The 20773-nt window shown below is 56.5% G+C and overlaps 1 protein-coding gene across 23 annotated transcripts in view; it reads right to left on the minus strand.

Annotated features, from left to right (window-relative positions):
• Positions 1-20773, minus strand: part of DYSF (dysferlin) — a 231080-nt gene that overhangs the window by 82202 nt on the left and 128105 nt on the right. For all 23 annotated transcript variants that reach the window (XM_082356259.1, XM_082356258.1, XM_082356261.1 and 20 more), the window contains 5 exons: positions 12805-12898; positions 12222-12299; positions 4181-4362; positions 1537-1677; positions 695-724 (listed from right to left, as the gene is read on the minus strand). In XM_082356259.1, the coding sequence (XP_082212385.1) occupies positions 695-724; positions 1537-1677; positions 4181-4362; positions 12222-12299; positions 12805-12898 (525 nt within the window). The remainder of the gene's footprint in view (positions 1-694; positions 725-1536; positions 1678-4180; positions 4363-12221; positions 12300-12804; positions 12899-20773) is intronic.

Raw genomic sequence — 20773 nt, forward strand, 5'->3', positions numbered from 1 at the left:
GGAGCAGGGCAAAGGGAATGAAGTCCCCATAACTAGTAGAGGAAATAAAACCGGGGCTCAGTGGGAACACTGAGTTGGGAACTACGGTCTAAATCAGAGCTCCTGAAACGTGAGCACACGTCCGAATCCCCTGGAGGGCTCGATAATACCCAGGTTGCTGTGCTGCCCTCAGAGTTGGCTTCATAGGTTTGAAGTGGGACCCAAGTTTGGCATTTCTAACAATACTTCGGGTGATGCCACGCTGAGAACCACTGGCCTAAGTCGATGGTTCTCAGCCCAGGCTGCACATTCAAATCTCCTGGGCAGCTTTGAAAGATACCAAGGCCTGAGCCACACCCTGAAAGATGGCATTTCATTTGGTCTAGGGTGGGGCCTGAGCACTGATGATTTTTAAAGCTGCCCAAGGGATTCCAACGTGCAGCCCAGCTGAGAGCCCCTGGGCTGGATAACCATGAGGTCCCTTCCATCTGAGTCTGTGATTCTTGGACTTCTCAGGGGAGAAGGGCAGGAAAGCCAGAGCTGGGCAGGGACCCCAGCCCCTACCCACCCTGCCCCTGTGGCCCCAACTGAGCCTTGCTTGGCTTGAAGGCAGGATGGTGGTGGTGTATGCCTGCTCCCCTTCCTAGCCTGGGAGGGGGCTGCAAACACCGGGAGGGGGCAAGTTTGAAGAAGCAAAGGTAAGAGCAAGACTTACCTCAAAACCAGGAATATGGTGGATGGCCGGCTAGGGTGAAGAAAAAGAGCTTTGGTTAGGTGCCTGTCACCCAAGGCCCCACCACCTTTCCGCCCTGGCCAGGCAAACACATCTCCAAACACAAAATGACACTCATGGAATATGTCTGTGATCAGACAGTCCAGGGCTTTGCAGACTCTTCCTTGGCGGACTAGGGACTCCTGGGAGGTGCCTGGTAAGTGGGTGCAGGGGAAGCCAGGTTGGCAGTATGCCGTGTCCCGTCCAGACACTTCAGCCAGAGTAGCCTCACTTCTAGCCAGCTTACATATTAGGGTTCACATCACACTAAGAGCAAGTTTGAAGATGTGGCTCTAATCCAAATCCCCTATTTAACAGCAGGGAATTGGCTGGCTGAGGCCATGGCAGAGCCAACACTGCAACAGGGCCCCTGCCCTCACCTGTCCCTGGAGTCCCCTGCCCCGGACAGTTAAGCACCCTAGCCAGATCACAGAGGTCCCCCCTTCCAGAAACCACGTCAGGATATAACCCAGAGAAAAATACATCCAATGGCCAGAGGACTCAGACATAGTAACACAGTTCAGATTTCAGCTTTCTGCCCCAGTGTTAGATTGTGTCCTGATTTGGGGCTCAGAAAAGATGGGCAAAACCGGTTCCAGCAGGAGGCCTAACATCCAGAGGTGTCCCTTCAGTGCTCTCCACTAAGTGCAGGCCCTTGGTGGGGGGAAGAAGAATGTATCTAAGTCCCCTCCCCTCTATCAGACCATCCCCTGCCTGGGCCCTCACCCTCCACCACCAGGAGCTCCCTGCCGGGCCTCCTGGATCTGGATGTGGACCAGCCTCACCTTCTCTCTCTGGATGAGCTCAAAAGATGCCAGCAGCTCACCCGCCGGCTGGTTGCCCCTAGTCAGCGGGAACCAGGCCAGCCGGGGCATCCGTTCCAGGCTCGGCTGACAGATGCAGCGTCCCATAAACTCATCTGCACCCTAGACCGAGCATAGAGAAAGAAAAGTCAGCGTCCCCCCGCCCAGGGTTCTGGCGGCCTCAGAGCAGTCACCAGACCTACATCTGGCCTCCCGAACTCGGAAGGGCCTCAGAAGTCAGGGCAGTCCCTGGTGCAGACGGTGAGCTCTGCTTCCCTTAGAGCGATGCAAGGGCAGCATGAGAGTGGCCTCCTGCCACTGTTGCTAATGCTGAATTCCCATCATGGTCCAGAAGTCCCTTTGTATGTCCAACTAGCGTTCACCTTGCTTTAATTTAATCAAGCTCTAAGCCCACTGGAGACGAGAGTGACAGCCTCCTAGCATTTCTTTAATGCCCTCAGCAGGGGAGGTGTTTGACATTCCCCAGGAATTTGTATCTCCTGTTCATTTCAAATCCCCCCGGTCTCCACATGGGGAAACTGTGATCATGCTCATCAAATTAAATGAGTCTTGTTAAAATGATGTTTTCAGCTTATCATTCCTTTATTCATGAGCCTTCCATGGCTCCCCACTGCCTAGAGGATAGAGTGACCTTGCTGACCGGTGAACTCTGACCTTGTGGTTAGCTTCCCCAAGGGCAGGGGCCGCAGACAGAACCTGGGTCTCAGCCAGAGGATGCCACAGCTGTCACAAGCCTTGGTGGCTCGCCCAAGGCACTCATCGGGAGAAACCCAGGCCAGGACTGGGAGGCACCCCTACCTGCAGTCACATCACTGCTGGGGACATTGCCAAGAGCCATTCTGGAGTGGCCACCAGCTTCTGCATAAATGGCCACACCAGCGGGTGACAGTCCAGCATAGACCACTCAGAGTGGTCACCAGCCACAGCACTGGGAGGGGTCCTGGAGGCTCCTCTGGGCCCAGTGTTGCCCTCTAGTCGCTGGGTCATGGAGAGGCTCGGGGAGGGGGGTCCTCGCAGAGCCCAGGCGGCCAGGACAACAGGAGCTCAGGGCAACGGGTATTTGCCAACAGGTACAGCCCCGTTTGACTATATTATCAATGAGCACAGCTCCGCTCTCCCCCAGGACCCTGGGGCCCACCCACCAGGAAGAGGCCATGACTTTCTCCCCCGGGATCCCTCCCAGGCACTGGCCCGAAGGGGATAGAGTACCATTTGTGAAAGAGGAGGTGAGGTGCCATTGGGAGAGCGAGGCTGTGTCCTGCCGTCCTCCCGCCCGCCCTGCACCAGCACTCGCGCCTGCTTCTGCAAAGTCCTCTGGCCCCGGCACCCTCCAGGTCCTGCCGCCTCCCGCCTCCTCCTGCCCCAAAAGCTCCTGAGCTCTTCCCCCCAAAATCCCCAAAAGACCCTTCCTCCAGCTGCTCGGCCCCCACGGAGCCAGCTTTTCCTTCTAAGGGCAGACTTTACAGGTCAGCCTCCCCAGCCCAGGCCCGCATTGCCCACTGCCAGCCAGTGGGGCACCCTCATCAGCCTCACCTTCCCCCAACCCCTGGTCACCACACCCTCCCTTCCAGTCATGGCAACTCTTTCTGGAAGCATCTGTGAAGCCCTATCCCCTCCCCTTTCATCTACTGCCACCCCCGACCCAGGCAGGGCCTCTTGGCCACACACCCCTCGGCCGACACAGTCCCTCTCTTCCAACAGCATCCCACCCATCCTTTGTAAAATGTTGCCCTGACCCCGCCACTGCCCCGCTCCCCTGGCCTCGTACTCCTTGCTCCTCCTTCCCTGCCTGCCTTCCCCGCTCTTCCATCTCCCAATGGCCCCCGTGCTGTGCTAACACCCCTGCCTCATCCCAACACCCCAATCTCACATTTCCACCAGGGCCTGGGTCTTCCCACAGCCCCTCACATTCCAGCCCACAGCCCTCTCCCTCCTGGGAACCTTTCAGAGCTGCGCTGTCCAATACCGGAGCCACCAGCCGCCTGTGGCTACTTAAAGTTTAATGGATTAAAACTAAAACACAATGAAAATTCGGTTTCTCGGCACACACGGCAAGTGGCCCTCGTTTGGGGGGCACGACCGCAGAGCCTTCCCGCCAGCACAAGAGGTTCTGTGCGACAGCCTTGCAGAGAGGGCCCCGCCTGTGCCTCACACTGGGTCCCTGGAGGAGACCCTGCCCGGTGGTCCCTGAGCCCCGGCTCCCACCTAGCCGGGGAACCCCACGTGAGGGGCCACCCAGCCCAGCACAAGTGCTTGGTAACTGTGTGTGGAGTCAAAGCAGCCCTCTGATGGGGAGAAGGGACCGACCTGGGATCTTATAAGCAAGTTAGAGACAGAGAAAACCCAGGCTCCTGACCCACAGCCAAGCACCCTTGCCAGATCTGTCCCCTCTCTCTGCCATGGGCACAGCACACGTGGTGGCAATTCATTTTTAATTACTCTAAAACAGTTTTCACCACTGCCTGTGGGGTTGGGGGAGAGGCCATCAGCCCCAGCCTTGGGGAACTCCCATCTCGTTGGGGACCCACCCCTCACAGCAGCACCCCCCTGGGCCCTGGAGAGGGTGGGCAGTGAGGGTTCGGGGGAGGAAGGTGGGCAGACTCACATAGGTGTCGTGGTCGTACAGCTCCACCACGATGCTGGCCGGCTGCTCGGCGATGCTGGCCAGCTCCCCGAAGATCTCGATCTCGTAGAAGATGAGTGTCTGGTCCCAGGTGGGGTTCAGGGTGTTCTTCACCACCACCGTCTTCTGGCTCTGGTGCAGGAAGGAGACGATTGCGTAGGGATCTGTGTGGGCCGGGCACAGAGAAGGGAGACGGGACACAACAGAGACCGTGAGAGTCACCCGCTCAGGAGTCATGCAGCCACAAAGCTGGAGCAGAGCTGTGCCTGCCACTCAGGAGCACCGACGTCCAGGCTGGAGCCCTATCCTGGGGGTACCCACCTCCATCCTCCATGAGGCCAGCCGGTGGCCACCATGGGAAGATGGGACCGAGGTCCCGGAGAGTGGGCGCAAAAATCCAGAGAGCTTCCCTTCTGGGCTCTTCCCTGGGCTGGTTGCTGAAGCCAAAATGAATAGATTGTGCATTCATTCATTCATTCATTCATTCGTCCAACAAGCACTTACTGACTGAGTGCCTTCTGCATGACAGGCCAGGGGCTAGGTGGTAGGGGCTGAGGATACACTTGGAGCAAAACGGTAATCTATACAAACAAACATAAAATTACAATTTTGATCATGCTTTGTAGAACACATATGAGGTGCAGTGGCGTGTGAGAGAGGGATCTGGCATGGCTGAGTCTGCATTTCAGCAAGCTCACTCTGGCTGCCACCTGGAGAAGAGACTGGAGGGGGCAGAAGTGGGTGCAGGGAGACCAGTTATGAAACTACTGCAAGGGTTCAGGCAGGGAGGGTGGTGGCTTAGATCGGTGGAGGCACTAGAGAGAAACAAAGGGATTCAAGGGCTATTGAGCAGTGGGGGGCGTGAGGGGAACCCTAAGATCCCTGCAGCTCCCTGACGCCCCCAAACTACTTTCCAGCCTATCGGCCCCGGCCATGCTAGCCTGGGACCCACCCAGGAGGCATTCCCTCTGCCTGGTCCCAAAGCATCACTAGAGAAGGTTCTAGGGCAGTGGTTCTCAAATGTGAGCATGCAGCAGAATCGTCTGGAAGGCTGGCAGAGACTGCTGGGTCCCACCCTCAGAGACTCCTTCATCGGGTCTGGGGTGGGGCCTGAGAATTGACATTTCTAACAAGTTCCCAGGTGTTGTTGATGCTGCCTTTCAGGACCACACTTGGAAACCAATGCCAGAGAAGGTCCCATGGGACTGAGTGCATGTAATTTGGGACAGGAGCAAAGGGCTTGGAGGAGGGGGCTCCTCCAACTTCTCTCATTAGGGGGCAGGGTCCAGTTTGCTGCCATTTTGTAAGACTTGACGTGCCAGATGCTGAGGGCATGTGGACAGGGAAGTCTGGGGATGCAGGAGGCTGGCAGCTGGATGCTAGATGTCTGGCAGGGCTGAGCCCAAACGCTCTATCACATGCCCTATACCCTTGGCGGCTTCTCCATCCTGTAGCACCTTGCATCCTCTGCCCCCTCCAGGGCAGCCCCCACGTGACTCAAGAGGGCCTCAGCGCCAGACATCTAGAGCTGGGGTGTCCAACTGCAGTCCTGGGGCTGAGATGGGGAGCTAGCTCTTCCCCACAGAGGGGAGGGGAGCAGGCCAGTCTCTCCCTGGCCATCAAGAGTCCAAGTGGCATGCCACAGCCACGGCACAGGAGGTGGCAGAGAGTGACTATCGAAGAGGTGGGAAAGTTGGAGTGGGCAATAGGAGGACTTCCATCAGGGGATGGGGTGGGGGACAGGGTCCAGGATTCTGGCTATTGCTCAAAGCGCTTGTTTTAAGGGCGAGGGGGGGGGGATCCGCGTTAGGAAACAGAAGCTACGGGCACTCACTGGCCGAACAATGCTGGGTTTGCCTAACAGGAGGCAGCCACCAGGCTAAGACCAGCTTGCCAGCCTTCAGGCACAAAAGCACACTGGGGTCAATCCGGGAGGGCTTCCTGTAGGAAACAGGGTTTGAACCTGATTCTGGAGGTAGAAGAGGGCAATGGGAGGCCCTTGGCAGAAGAAGGGGCAGGGGAGACATGCCCACCACATCTTGCCACGCCCACCTGGTGGGAGCCTCCCTGGCATGGGGCTCTCCTTTCCCATGCACCAGCCTGGCAGGGCTGGCCCAAGCCGTTCCCTTCCTGGCCCTGGCAGGGCCCAGCGGCGTCTGTGCATTTAATGAAACCGTCTGGCTGTGATACCATCAGCTCCAAGCTCGGCAGAGAACCTCTCCCCGGTTCCAGTAAGAAAAAGAGGGCGCGTTCCGATAAATAAAACCATATTCGAGAGCCAGCGAAAAAGCCCCTTTTGTTCCCGCCCCCTGTGCTTCCCAAGGCTTTATTTTTATAAGCTCGCGGGCCCCAGACCGACCGCGTTTACACAAAGATCACAATTGCACATTGTGGCAGCCATGCACGCTGTATTGGTGTTGGCAGCGCCCCCCACGCTGGCCCCCGAGCAGGCGACTCCTTCCAGCAGCCCCATCAGCGCAGGCAATGAGCTCAGCACTGGGGGAAGGGAGGGGGTGGCTTTCAAACGAAAATCACCCAGACCCACACGCTCGCCCCGCCCGCCCGGGGCAGGGGGGAAAAACACACAACAAAGGCATTGTAAGGAGCAGGCCTGGAGGCCTGGGGCCTCAGACACTGGGCTACTGTGTGCTGGGGCCTGGCCTCTCCCCACACAAGGCCCAGCCCCTCAAAAAAAGAGAAACAAGGGGGGGGGGTGCTGCTGAAGCAAGGTGGGCAGATGAAGGGAAGCCAGACGGACGCACAGACACAAGCCTCTTCCAGGAAAGCCAGGAGGATGGAGAGGCAGATCCCAAGGAGAGGTGGAGGGGAGGGGAGAGGCCAGTTCTTCCCAGAGCCACTCCGGTAGGGGAGGGCCAGCATCAGCCCTCCGGCCTCACCTGCCAAGCCACACGGAGCACCCCCGGGGCTGAAGCTGGATCGGAGCTCTGTGAGGACCACAGGCTGCCCTGGGAGCTCCAGCCAAGAACACACAAGGGTTCTACTGGACTCCATCACCACCGGAGGCCCCAGGCAGGTGACTGCTGGACCTGCAGCCCTGTGCCTGACCTCTGCTGTTCAGACCTTCCCGGAGCTCCAAGGAGGACCCTTCTGCAGTCACAAGACACTAAGCTTCCCTCATGGGCCCTCCCTCCAGCTGCTCAGACCACAGGGCAGGTGTCATCATACCCCTTGTCAGAAGAGGGAGCGTTGCCCCAGAAAGACGAAGTCGCTAGCCCCTGCTCACAGGTGCCTGGGACCAGACTCCCTGACTCCCAGTCGGTGCTCCTTCTACCCGCCACGAACACGGGAAAAGAGCCCTTAAGACAGGGCGTAGTAGACTGCTAGTAATCAAGGCAATGCAAACAAAAACTGCAATACAGCAGTATGTTTCCTATAAAATTAAGAAAAATTGTTTAGATTTATAAAACCCAGTGCTGGCGAATATTTGACGAAATAGGTACTCTCCTTTATTGCTGGAAGCAAGTCAGCAACCCTTTGGAAAAGCAATCAGGCAGTATGCCCTGAAAAACATAAAACTGTTTACACCCTGTTTCCCATATTTCTGGGAATCATCCAAATTAACCAAAAAGCTATATGAACAAAGATGTTCACTCCAGCATTATTTGCAATCATTCGTTCAACATACAGTTACTGACTGACCAGCATATGGTAGGTAAGCACAGTGCTCTGAATATGAAGGTGTACGAGACACAGTCCGGGCTCTTAAGATCGTGACTGCTGCTTGGAAGTGGTAACTAAACATCAGTTACGATACAAAGCGATGTGCAGCTTCACAGCGGAGTGTTCAAGGCGCTAGGGGTAGGGGTACGCCCTGGAGTCTGGTGGCGTCAAGTCAGTACCCCGAAAGGCGGTCTCCTACCCCGAGTCTCAAGAATAAGGAGGTAACCAAGGTGGACCAAAGAGAAGGGGGCGGCCAGGCACCCAGCACAGCACTGGCAAAGGCACCAAAGGGCACTCAGGGAACAGCGAGTCTGTCTGAGGCGGGGAAGGGAGCACCCCGGGCCCCAGGGAGGAGGACGCAGGCGGGCAGATCACAAACGGCCCTGGATTCGTGCTGAGTGAGCTGGACTGAATCCTGTCCGTCAGTGTTCCCCAAAATGTGTTCTTCGCAAGGCGAGTTCTCGGGGGAATGAAGGAACGCTTAAACACGTTCAACAGGCTCCTTTCCTGCAGCCGCCCCAGCCTTCGATGCCACCATGATTTGTAAATCGCTAAGTGTGCAGTGTTTCCCAGTCTCTCTCGCTCAGGAACCCTTTTTAAGTGGAGCATTTCACAAGCCTCCAGCACACCTTGGAAAATAGCTTCTTAAGCTTATCGGGAGAATTCCCCCAGCCAGAGCCGAACTTAACAGAAAGCTGCGCTTCAGAAGAGGGGGTGGGCTGTGATTGGAGTCCAGACAGAGGAAGCCCACAAGCTAGGGCTCCCCAGCCCCACCCAAGCCAGAGTCTGGATCTGGGGGAGACGAAAGCACTGGTCCCCACAGAGGTGACTTCAGCTGTGGGGCACCCATGGTTCACCAGACCTCACTGTGGCCTGGCCTGGCAGCAACGCCCCTCAGGACCACCCAACTAGCACACAGCTTTGACCTGCCTGGAACCATGAGGCCGGCAAAGAGGGCACAGGACCTTCTGCTTTCTTGGCAGACGCTCCACCCCCATAAATGAATAACTTGGCATCTGATCTACTAGCCTTCTCTCATCTTCTTCTTTAACCGACTCGGGCCCCTGAGCCCACTGACCCATGAGACTCTCAAGGAGGAGTTTCTGGGTGCCTCAAGCTAAGGGCCATGCCCTGGAATGTGAGCTGCCCAAGGGTCCTCCCTCCTGGTGGCAGCTCTGTAGGCAGAGCGTATGGCTCCCTCAAACCACACCGGTGGTCGCCGGCTGGGGGACGAGGCAAAGCAGAATTCCCTGGAGTATAACAGGGCAAAGGAGACAGCACCCTCCCCGATCCCCTTGGAGAAGTATCAGTCTACAGGGAACAGCGACTCAGCTCTGACCGCTGTTCAGAGCCACAATGCTGCCCAGTAGGTACGGCCCTGAGGACAAGTGATTTCTAAGTCCTCTGGAGCCCTATCTTTTCTGTTCAAAGTAGATCCAGTTCGTACTCCAGATGCTCACCCAGCAGTGGCAACCCTATCCCAATGTAAGAGAAGTCATTTGAATTAAGCATCATTTCACATTTTTTTATACCTCATCACTATGCTGGCCACACACACTCATGAGCACACAAGCACAGGCCACACTCGCCCTTCCAGTGGTCCAGAGAATTGATGCCGGCCCTCCACGCAAACCCCACCCAAGGCAAAATCCTCAGGCAGCCTGGATGGCAGTATCTCCACAAGCCTCCCTCCCCGACCGAGTTCAGTGTTATTCAACAAGTGTTTCCTGGACAATTCCTCTGTGTCCCCCACACCTTCAGCCGAGGAGAAGAAATAGACAGAGCACTGGTCTTGTGGCAGCCCCAAGGCCCACCACACAAGGGCACAGCACAGGGTCATGGGAGCCCCACTGGGGGAAAAGCCCAGAGCAGCAAGGTCAGAGCGCTTCCCGAGGAGAGCCCTCTCCGCTGCAGATGCCAGCAAGCAGGCTGGAAGATGACACCAGCGACAGACTCTGTGCCGGACCCTCCCCAGACCCCAGACATTCCTGATTCACACAGGAGTTTCCTCTGAGAAATGCCAGCCAGTGGCCATGCCCAGCCTCCAGCCACCCCAGGGTCAGTTCCAGGGGAGAAACTGCTTTGGTTTAGGGTTTGGGAGTGAAAATAAACACTCTGGGTTTTATAGGTTCACCCGTGTTGGCTGCTGTTTTCCTTTCCAGCAGCCGCTCAATCAGGCCTTTCATTCAGAAGCCAGCAGCCTCTGAGGAAGCCCTGGGCAGTGCCCTCAAAGCTCAAGGGATGTTTATTTGGGGGAGGGGGTGGAGCTAGGATGGAAAGTGTGACGTCTCCTGCGGCCCCCGTACCAGGCTGACCCTGCTTGCAGTCCCCAGAGGTGCGGGTCCCCAGGAGGAGCTCCCTTCCTGCAGGGTCCGCCCCCAGCCTGGCCAGTGGAGGACAAGGGGCCCTCGACCTGCACCCCACTTACCCACCCCCCACACACAAACCTGCCGCCTGCACCCCGACCTCTCACACCCTCCCCTGAAGGAAGAGGAAGCAAGACTGTGAATTAGGTCACTTCTCTCTCCTGGGGGTAGGTGCTGATTGTCAGAAAGCATCCTGGCCAAGGTTCCCAAGAAGTCACAGCTGCAGAGATCTCCCCCGCACTCCCACAAACCCCCGCCACCTGCCAATCACCACGTGCTTGTTGCTTCATCCACCCTGAGCCTGGCTGCGTGGAGCTAGAGAAAAGGTCACTGAGAGGAGAGGAACACGAGGAAGCACAGCTGCTGGGGAGGAACCAGAGTGGTTCCCAGGTCGGGGAGGAGCAGGGTCCAGAAAGGAGGATGGGTGCCTGGCCGTGAGCTGAGTGCCATTCTGTGAACAGGAGGTCACTCTCATAGGAGAACTCAGATCTACTCAAGTAAGTAGCAAGCACTTGGAGTAGGGTACATCACTTGTCAGCTATTTTAACTCAAGCAATTTAGTTTCTTCATCTGTAAAATGGGAATGTTAAATGCCTGCTTCCTAGGAAAGTTGTAAGGGGTACATGAAAAAATGTCAGCAAAGCGCCTAGGCTCATAGTGAGCACTTAGTAAGTGATAGTTCTTTAGATATCTTAGTAAGTGTTAGTTCTTTAGAACCTGCTGCAGGTTCAAGAGTAAGTCAAGGTCCCTTCCTGGAGGAGCTCAGAGTCATGGTGGGAAGAATATGACAGAGGGAGATGGCAATTGATTTATGCAGTGGGTAAGGACTCTGAGAGAGGTGCTGGTGAGGTCCTGGCCAGGTGCTGAGGAAGCAACAACCAGCTCAGCTTGGGGAAGAGTCAGAGGGCATCTGGGCTGGGTCTTGAAGGATGAGTAGGAGTTCACTGGATTAAAAATAGGGAGGGAAGCCATTCTAGGCACTGAGCACAAAGGCCAGAAATGTGGAAGAACTAGACAAATGCTGACAAAAGTTGGTGCAGCCAGAGCTAGTGGATAGAGGGGAATTAGGGAAAGATGAAACTGGTGAGGTCCAAAGGGGTCAGATCACGAAGGAGTTGTCCGCCAGGCTAAAGAGTTGGGGATTTACCTGTTAGTGTCTATATCTGAAATCAGGGGAGTGACATGACCAGCTGTGTCTGGGGTTGTGTGGAAGGTCACAGGGAGGCCAGGAGATGACTGGAGCGTTCAGATAAAAGGGGTAAGGCCAGTGTGAGACGGCAGCCACGATGCAGAATAGGAGGGAACAATCTCCGAGACAGATTCAGGAGCCAGAATCAACAGAACTGGGCACCTGATTGTTACCAACCTGATGGGTAGTAGAAGCACATTGATGTGATACTAGGACCAAGGTGGGAAGTAAAGGGGGGCCTGGATCTGGGGGAGGGGTCCCAAGGAGTTCAGCTTGGACAAGATGAACTGAGGTGCCTCTGAGGCTTCCAGGGGAGACACCGAAAATGTAGCTGGACATAAAGGAACTAAACACCTGGAAGCTTCCCCAACAGGAGTGGCTACTGGGTTGCCTGGGGGACCCCAGTGCCCAGAGAAGAGAACACACACAGAACTCTCGGAAACATCAGGCTTAGAGGGCAGTAGCTGAGTCGGAGCAGGTGCAGCAGCAGGAAGCTGCAGGAGACCAGGAGAGAGGGGTGTCCCAGGGGCCAAGGCCAGGGGGCTTTCAGGAGCAGGGGACGGTCAGTAAAGCCAAAACCTGCAGACGGGTCAAGCAGGCCACCTGACAACCAGGAGGACACAGTGACCTGACAGCAGCCCTCACCTCCACAAACCCAACAAACACAGCGTCCCCCGACCCACCATGGGAGAAGCCCGGGCCATGTTCCCTGTGGTCTGAAGGCCCAATGACTCTGTTCCCAGCTCTCAGTCCCTGGTCCCTGGCTCTCCTCCCTCCTCCCACCTACCAGAAAAGGAGTCTTTGTCCATCGCAGGCAGATCCCGGGCCTGGTACATGTAGCAGCGTAGATGGTAGCGGTTCCCGTCTGCACCGAGGAAGAAACAGATGCCAAGTGAGGGGTTGGGGGTGAACAAGATCTGGGGCTAGAGGGGAGGACAGAGGGTGTCCCTAGAACGGGCAGCGGACAGAGGGGCTGGATGGTAGAAACGACACGTGTACGCTGTGCTGGAGTTAGCTGTTCTCAAGATCAGGAGAGCAGACCACAGCCCAAAGGTGGACCCCCAAGTGATGTGTCCTTGGGCCTGGTGACAGCTGGGGAGGTGGCAGAGGAGGGGGAAGGAGTAGAGAGGTCACAGATGATGGGGGCAGTGAGAATGCACAGCGCCTTGAATGCTGGATTTCAGGCTTAGAGTTGACACACACACACACACATACACACACCAAGAGACACTGACCCACTAACAAAACACCCAGACTCAGTCCTCCTCAGCCTCCACATATACACCTGACCATGTAACCCACACAAACAGGAATGTAAGGCTACACACTCATCCGTGTCACACCGGTAGACACCTCCAAACGTCACTTACAGTCAAAGATGCAGGAAATCGTGGGTCTGTTCACGCCAAAGCTCAAGGTGGAGACAGACTTGGAATCTTCACTCCTGTCGTCCACCACGCCGCCCTGGAGATGGAGAGCTGGTCACCACAGACTCTGACCCCAGAGCCTGGGGGTGGCAGGGAGACTGGTACAGAGAGTCAGGTCCCCAGGGTCCTTTAGACAAGGCTCCTCACCTGCCCAAAGCTCTGATTTCACTCCAGGGAAGCGCCTCCCCAGACCCCAGTGTAAAGTCCACAGGGAAATTCTCCCTCTCTAGTGGAGACCAGACGAGCCAGAATGGGATTTTGAGTTGTTCCAGCCTAAGAGGTTAGAGTTTGATAGAAGGAAAGACTCGAAGGGGCTCTCTGAGAGGGAATCCAGTGGGGATCTGCCCGGGGTGATGAGTTAAGGGGAGCCCGAGTCTGGAGGGCCCTGTCTAGCATCTCTGTCCACCCAAGACATGTCTGGACACAATGTGGTGCCAGGGACACACAGGCACGTAGCTGGGTCCCCAGCTCTGGGGAGAAGCTGCACTGCCTCCTCCACTGTCTCTCATCAGCTCCCACTGTGCTGACGGTCAGAGGAGGCCACAGCCTGAGGACAGGGAACAGGAGCAGAGGCAGGGTGGGTCTACACTCGGCCTCAGAAGCTGTGTGTAAACCTTGCCCTTGTTAGCACTGGGCTCTAACCACTGGGCTATAAACCAGCCTCCTTGGACCAGATGCCCACCTCCTTGGTGCGCTGCTTCCCTCCGCCACCACCTCTGCCACACCGCCGCCCCTCATCAGGGATGAGCCCCAGCGGGGATCAAGGCCCCCACAAAAACTGAAAATGTGCCAGTCACACAGCAGCCCGTCCTTCCAGACCTGGCTTTCTGTGATATCAGCTCCACCAGCCTCCCACGGCAGAAGCCCAACAGAGGGACTGCCCGCTTCCTCTGCAAGCCCTCCCCGCCTCCCCACACTGTCACCTGCCCCAGTCCCTCACCAGTCCCTCTTCCCAACACACAAGCATGCACACCCTTGAAAGAAAACCCCGGCCTCCCCTCCCGTGGCATTTTCACCCCACCCAGGCCCACCCAGAGCAGCCACTTCCCAAGGCCACCCTGCCCTCCACCTGGCGGTAGCCATTTCCCAGGAGTCTCGACCTCTCCCCAGGCCCTGCAGCTACATCATTGCCCCACGCCCCCAGATGTACGGCCACCTAGTTGCTCCTCCTCTCCAAACCATGCCCACCCTCAGGGCCTAGCCCCAGGCCTCCAGTCCAAGAAGCCTCCCCGGGTGCCCGTCCACTGGCTTCCGATCGGCCCGCACCCAGGACCAGAGCCAGCTGCATTACCCACACTCAGCACTCGGCTCCCGGCCTGAAGCCCTCCATGGCTCTCACCACCTGAAGGGTCCTGGTCAGACCCCCAGCGACCTGCTCCACCTTCCCCCTCCAACACCAGGGCTTACTTGCCCCAAATCCAATCGGGTGGGCCACGCTCCCCAAAGCTCATCTTAGCACACCCAGGGAAGGCCTGCCCTGGTCACTCTGCATCAACAAGGAAATGCAACCTAAAGGCAGGCAGAGTCATCCTCTGCTCCATCCCACAAAAGGGCCCATAAAACATATACGAGGGAAAGACTTGTTCATCCGCTCTCCCAGGGGACCCACCAAGGTCCGGCTACGACTGGGTGCGCTCTGGCTCCTAGCACAGGACACCCCCCTTTCTGACAGGAAGATACAGTGACCCCCCCCCCCCCTTTCCTTTGGTCACAATTTCAACACAAGCTCTAGAATCAGATTCCTTGGGCTCCAGTTCTGGCCCTACCATTTACTAGCTGTGTGACTTTGGGCAGGTTGCTTAACCTCTCTGCACAAGTCTCCCTATAAATTTGGGATAATTCTCCAGTATCTATCTCAGAGAGTTGCTGGGATTGTTAGGAAGATAAATCCCATGTTGTGTTAGCACACCACCTACGGAGGTCATAAACCATGAAGTTACTAATTGTGCTCAGGGGTGGTATTCATATACCCCATATTTGTTCAAAATTATTCCAGGAGCTGGAAAAGTGGACATTTCAGTGCAAAGGCACAGTCCTGGGCAGAAATCAAAATCGGTCAGTCAAGCAATCAACCTCTCTCCACACACACACACACACACATGCACACACATACACACGCATGCACGCACACACACGTGCACACACACATACACATACACACATATGCACACACACATGCATGCGTGTGCACACACGCACACACATACACACACACAGGAGAGCAGGACAACAGGGAGGGATGCAGACAGGTGAGAACCCAAAGGCCACAGCATCTGCAATCTTCCCTCCCAGCAGGCGTGGGTCCCGGGCGTCCTGGGTTCCCGCCAGGAGAGGCCTTGGGCCCAGCCTCACAGCTCTGGCCCTGCCGCCACCCACACCAAGCCCAGCAGCTAGTAGCTCTGGTCGGAGGGTCTACGAGGCCGCATGTAGGGCCGGAGCTGGGGGCCCAGCAGGCCACCCCAGGCATGAGGTACAGGGACGCCAAGGAAAGCAGGTCAGGATGCTGGAACCAGGGTTTGGCCAGCCCCCAGGTGCCACGAGGCTTAGTGCAGGCAGCTCAGGGCGCCTTGGTCGAGGGGAGGGCAGGCTCTGTAGCCCCTCCACCTCACCCTGGCCACACATATGCCCCACACCAGCAAGTAGGGCGCTGAGGTGAGTGCGGGGAGGGAAGCCACCTCCGGCACCCATGGGCCCCATGATTCCTCTCTCCCACCAGGCGCCTGCAGGGACCTACACGCTTGCGGGCTGCCTCCAGGGCACATCCCCACTCAGCGCGCACCTCCTCCAGGTGGCCCCCCCAGCCGCGTCCCGTCAGCAGCGGTCCCACCCAATGGCCTCTGTCCGGGGCTTTGGCAGCGCTTTCTGGGTCTCTGTCCAAAGGCAGGGCCGCCTGCCTGTGATGCAAAAAGGTGTCCCCCTCCCTGGGATTTCCACAAGGCTGAGGCCAGGTACCTCAGGCCCGGCTCAGTCCTGGCCCACAGCAGGCCCTGGCACCTGGCACCTGGCAGGCACCAGGCAGCAGGCCCTGGCACCAAGAATGACACCCTTCAGAGGCAGAACCAGCGCTCCCTCGGGATGGCCCCGAGGGGCTGCCGAGGCTCCTCCACCTGTCCTGTCTCCAGAGGAGGGGCCCACAGCCGCTCCCCCCAGTCCACAGGGCCTCTGTCCGCCCCCACCCCCATCTGCCGCCCTTGCGTGGCCCTGCCTCCGCCTCCCCTTCCCTCCCTGCTCAAGGAGACAGACAGGGGTTGCTGGGAAGAAGCTAGGAGAACCAGGACGACACACACACCTAGAGTCCCCAGTAAGTCCAGTCCCCGCCAGAGGAGCCTCAGCCCTGCAGTCAGCCAGGTTCCCAGGCTGGGCAGAATTCCACCCACCCAGCAGGCCAGCGCCTTTACATCCTCTGGCCCACTGACCCTCCTAGGGGGGGACTTGGGCTCTCCACGCATCCCCTTCAGACCTTAGGAGCAGAACGGAGGCCGGCCCCCCTCCCAGCCCGGCAGCAGCCCCTGCGTTGAGTCTCCAGCAGTCAAGATGCTCACTCCCAAACACCACAGCCTGCTGCCTCCACACTCAAACCAGCTGAACCCCCAGGGTCCCCTTTCTCGCCCTCAGGCCTCCTGCACATAGTTCTCTCTGCCCTGCTCTTTCCCTGGCTTTTTCCTCAGACATCCAGTCTCACCTTCAGGGTCACCCTGCAAGGATGAGTTAGGTACACCTCCCGTGTGCTCCCACAGAGACCCAGATTTCCCCCTTACTGCATATATCACCCTCCATTGTAAATGGAGGTGATGAATGAACAGGTAAATACCTGTTCACTGTCTGCCCCTCCCACAGAGAGCTCTGTGAGGTTCCCCCCACGCACCCAGCATCCAGCAGAACCCCTCACACACAGCGGGTGCCCAGTTAATAATTAGAGAATGAGTGAATGAATGAATGAGCACACACCTTTCTGGGGAGAGCTGATGACAAAGGCCAGGTCAGGGGATCAGCCTGTGCGTTAACACAGATAATCCAATGCCACGCTTTTTCCACTTTGAAGCATATTTTTGGCTTTCACACGTGGACATACATGGCTCACGTTTGGGGAATTTCTCTCAAAGCAAACAATGAAGTCTCATGAAAAGCTGATTTGGGAGCTTCTGGGAAGCATCTCCCTCCCGTCAGCCCATCCCTCTGGCATGCCACTTGTGTTTATTGAACACCTACTTTGTGTCAGGCCTTTCCCACATTCGAGTTGTAAAATAGGTATTGCTGCTTGTGAAGACATAAAATGTCACCTCCCCAGAGAGGCCTTCCCTCAAAGGTCAAAACTCATGTTCACATCCACACCGTCACATACCCCACCCCACACACCCCAACCCCACATAATAGCCCTGTCTACTCTCTTATTCAGCTTTACTGTTCCTCGTAGCACGTATTACCCCACACATTTGCTATATTAACGTTTTTGTTCATTGTCTCTCTGGCTCCGTGAGGGCACTGCTGTGTCCCCAGAACCCGCTACGATGCCTGGCACACAGGAGCCCTCAGCAAATATTTACTGATCAAGGAATAAAATCCAAGTTGAGCCCCAGTCTCTGTAGGTGCCTCTCCTGTCACATAATCACCGATTTTCTGGAGGGAACTGTTTGGGGCTAAAGGAACTTTCTGGGCCGAACCTGACTTGAGGGAAGCACCCCCTGAGAAAGTGATGATGTGGGCAGAGGGGAGAAGAGAGGGTCAGTGGAGGCACAGCAGAGATGCTGTCCTTAGCATCTATCGTCACAGCAGAATCCTGCCGACATCTTACCACCTTACAACAGGGACTGTTACTGCCTTTGTTCTCCAGACGGGCAAACTATGGCACACAAAGGCCAAGCCACTTAATGATTGCGTGGAGGAAGAGCGGCCTGCAACTCCCTGACATTGCACAGCATGTGCATAGAGTAGACGATCAGGGCGACTCATTCATTTTACAAACCCTGAAGCTCCGACATAGAGAACATCAGGCTGCCAGTCCCCGGGCATCGGGCTCCATGTCAGGCACCAGGAAGGGGGGTGGGGGGCAGGTGCCTGGAGCTCACAGTGTGGGTCGGAGGAGGGTAGCTGGGGGTGCCTCAGGGAAGCCTGAAACTCAGATTCCTCACTGTAAAGTGGCCATCGTGGTAACACTCACCTCGATGGGCTACTGAGGAAAAGGCAGGGGTTTTCAGCCTTGGCACTACTGACATTTGGGTCTACGTAACTCGTTGCTGTGGGGACTGTCCTGTGCACTGCTGGATGTTCAGCAGAATCCCCGGCCTCTACCCACTAGATGTCCATAGCCGCCCCCCTCCCTCTGTTGTGACCACCAAAAATATCTCCAGACATTGTCAAATGTCCCTTGGGGGACGGGGTGGGGGATAGAAATTGTCCCCAGCTGAGAACCACAGGTGGAAATTAAATGAAACGTACCCACAGCCCTTGACAGGTCCCTGGCACATAATCAGCATTCATCTCACCAGTTTCATGCTGAACAATACCTTCCTCCGCCTTAATCCCTGCCCTCTGGCTTTAAGTTTGGAATTCATCACCATCCCTCTGCCACAGGACCTTTGCACTGGCTGTTCTCACCACCTGGAATGCCCTCCAGACAAGCTAACTTGAGCTTTTCCCTCAACTCAGTCATCACTGAGGCTTGGACACTTCCTCGACTGCCCTGCCTTTATCAGCAGCCCCTACCCAGCCTCTCCTAGCATCTCTCCTGCATCCATCTTTCCATGTGTATGGGTAAGGCATGCACGTTCCTTTATCCCCTGCACCTGACCCCAGTGTCTGGCACTTAGTAGGCATTCAATGAAGATTTATCGCATGAAATGACTCACCAGCATCCCCGCCCTAACGCATGTGCACAGCACTCAGGCCTTAGGTCCCAGGGAAAGCGACAGGAAAGTGTGCATCAGACAGCAACCTCCCAACCTCATGGGGCTCAGGGTCAGATGCCACCAGAGAAAGAGAGAGTGACGTGGGCTCACTTACACCCCAGGATGGGGCCATTTGTGGGGTGGAATGGAACAGGGTGGGCCCTTGGAAGGTCCCATTCAGGAAGGTTTCCCGGAGGAGGGGAAAGAAGAGGGGTGCTGGAACAGGGGGAGCAGTGACACGCTGGAGGTCTGCCCCCCTCCAGAGCTTAGGGAAGGCTCGGCTAGGGGGGCAAGGCTGGGGCAGGGCGAGGCCGGGAGCGGGAGGGCTGGCTTCCCTCTGCTCTCACTTGGAGCCCTGAGCAGAACCAGGCTGCAGGGGTAGCTAAGGGTCTGGTTTCCACCCACCCACCCTTCACCCCCACTCCGCACTCACACTCTTCCCCAGCCCCAGGCCAGGCTCGGGGCATTGAGTTTCCCACAGTCACATTCCTCCCTCCATAGCTCATGCCGATGTGACTCCCAGGCCGGGGCTGGCAGCCACGCGGTCTGTGGCCACGCACTTGGTCTTGTGGCTAGCTGTGGGAGTGATCCTGCTGCTTGCCCAAGGGGACTGGGGGGCCTCCAACCCGCTGTTGCCCCGCTGGCAGCCACGGCTCCCTGGAGGTGCCCGAGCTCAGGAGGGTGAGGAACTCTCCTTCCCAGATGCCAGGGCTCCCCAAGGGTCCCCTGAGCCAGTGGCCAAGCCCACCTTCTCTGCTGAGGGCTGACCTCCCGGGACCCTGGCCGCCACACAGGGAGGAGGTGGGCAGGTTCTGGGAAAACAAGGAGTCTGTGAAGGGGACTCCTCGACCCACCTAAAGTGGATCCAAGACGGAGCAGCAGACCCCTGGCGTTTCTGAGATTCTTTCTGCACACAGGCTGTCACACACATGCCTCCTCCCTCTGGCACTCCCACACGGGGTCTAGAGGTCTGGTTCAGGATCTATAAAGCGGAGGCACCGAGGAGACAGAAGGGGCCAGAGCAGAGGAGGATGCAGCAAAAGGACACAGGCTGAGCAGCGGGGCTCCCCAGGGCTGAGTAAGAGGGGGACAGAAACACAGAAGCCACACTCACGGCGGTCAGGAAGGAATGGAGCCTCGGAGGTAGCTCCAGGGGCCACCAGGGCACGCCCTGCCCCAGCGGAGTCAAGCATATGGGTTTCAGGGGCCAGCCACCCTCCTCGCCTTACAGGAAGGACTCAATTCCTATGTCTGACGGATCCAAAGAGCACAGGTGACAGAGCTGACAGGAGGGGTGCCACTATGCGGAGCCCCAATCTCTTTCTTTATGTGAACAAGATCAGAAGACCCCCGAGAGCAGCAGGTGCTGGAGCTGGCTCTCAGGGCTCATGAGAGATCATTAAATTTCCAGCCATTTGCAAGCCATTTGTTAAACACAGTCACTTGTAAAAATTAAATCATATAGATTTGTAACTTCAGAAATTACTTCTAAAACCAAGGTGATAAATATTCAAACGCATCACTTCCAAATTCTTCCACTACCTTTTACTGTTATCTTGCTCCCAAGGTGATTTACATCTAGAGTATCTGTGAGGTGGAAGTACTATATAAACACTATATAATGGTGTGCGACTGCCCATCTCCTCCTATCCCCACATTCTGTGATCTCACATTGAGACCTTGCAATTGGCCATGGCAGGGATATTTATACCATATCAGCAAATGCTACAAGTAGAGCTGGATTTGTTCTCTGGATTTTTTTCCAGAGAGCCAGTTGTTAAACGTCGACCAGCACAGGCAGGCTTCGGGTGACCTGCCAGGATCTCTTCTTCACCATCGGCTCTGCTGGGACACCCAAATAACAAATGACAATGTAGAGAAGAGTGCTATAAACCTGTGCAACCCAGCCATTACCCATAAGATTTTTCACAATATTCAACCAAGGAAACACCACTAAAATAATTATTACTTGTTTTCTCTGTGCCTCAGTTTGTTTCTCTGTAAAATGGGAGCACTAATAAAATCTA

Source organism: Balaenoptera borealis (genome assembly GCF_965194805.1).
Source record: "Balaenoptera borealis genome assembly, chromosome: 15".
In the NCBI taxonomy this organism is placed as follows: domain Eukaryota; kingdom Metazoa; phylum Chordata; class Mammalia; order Artiodactyla; family Balaenopteridae; genus Balaenoptera; species Balaenoptera borealis.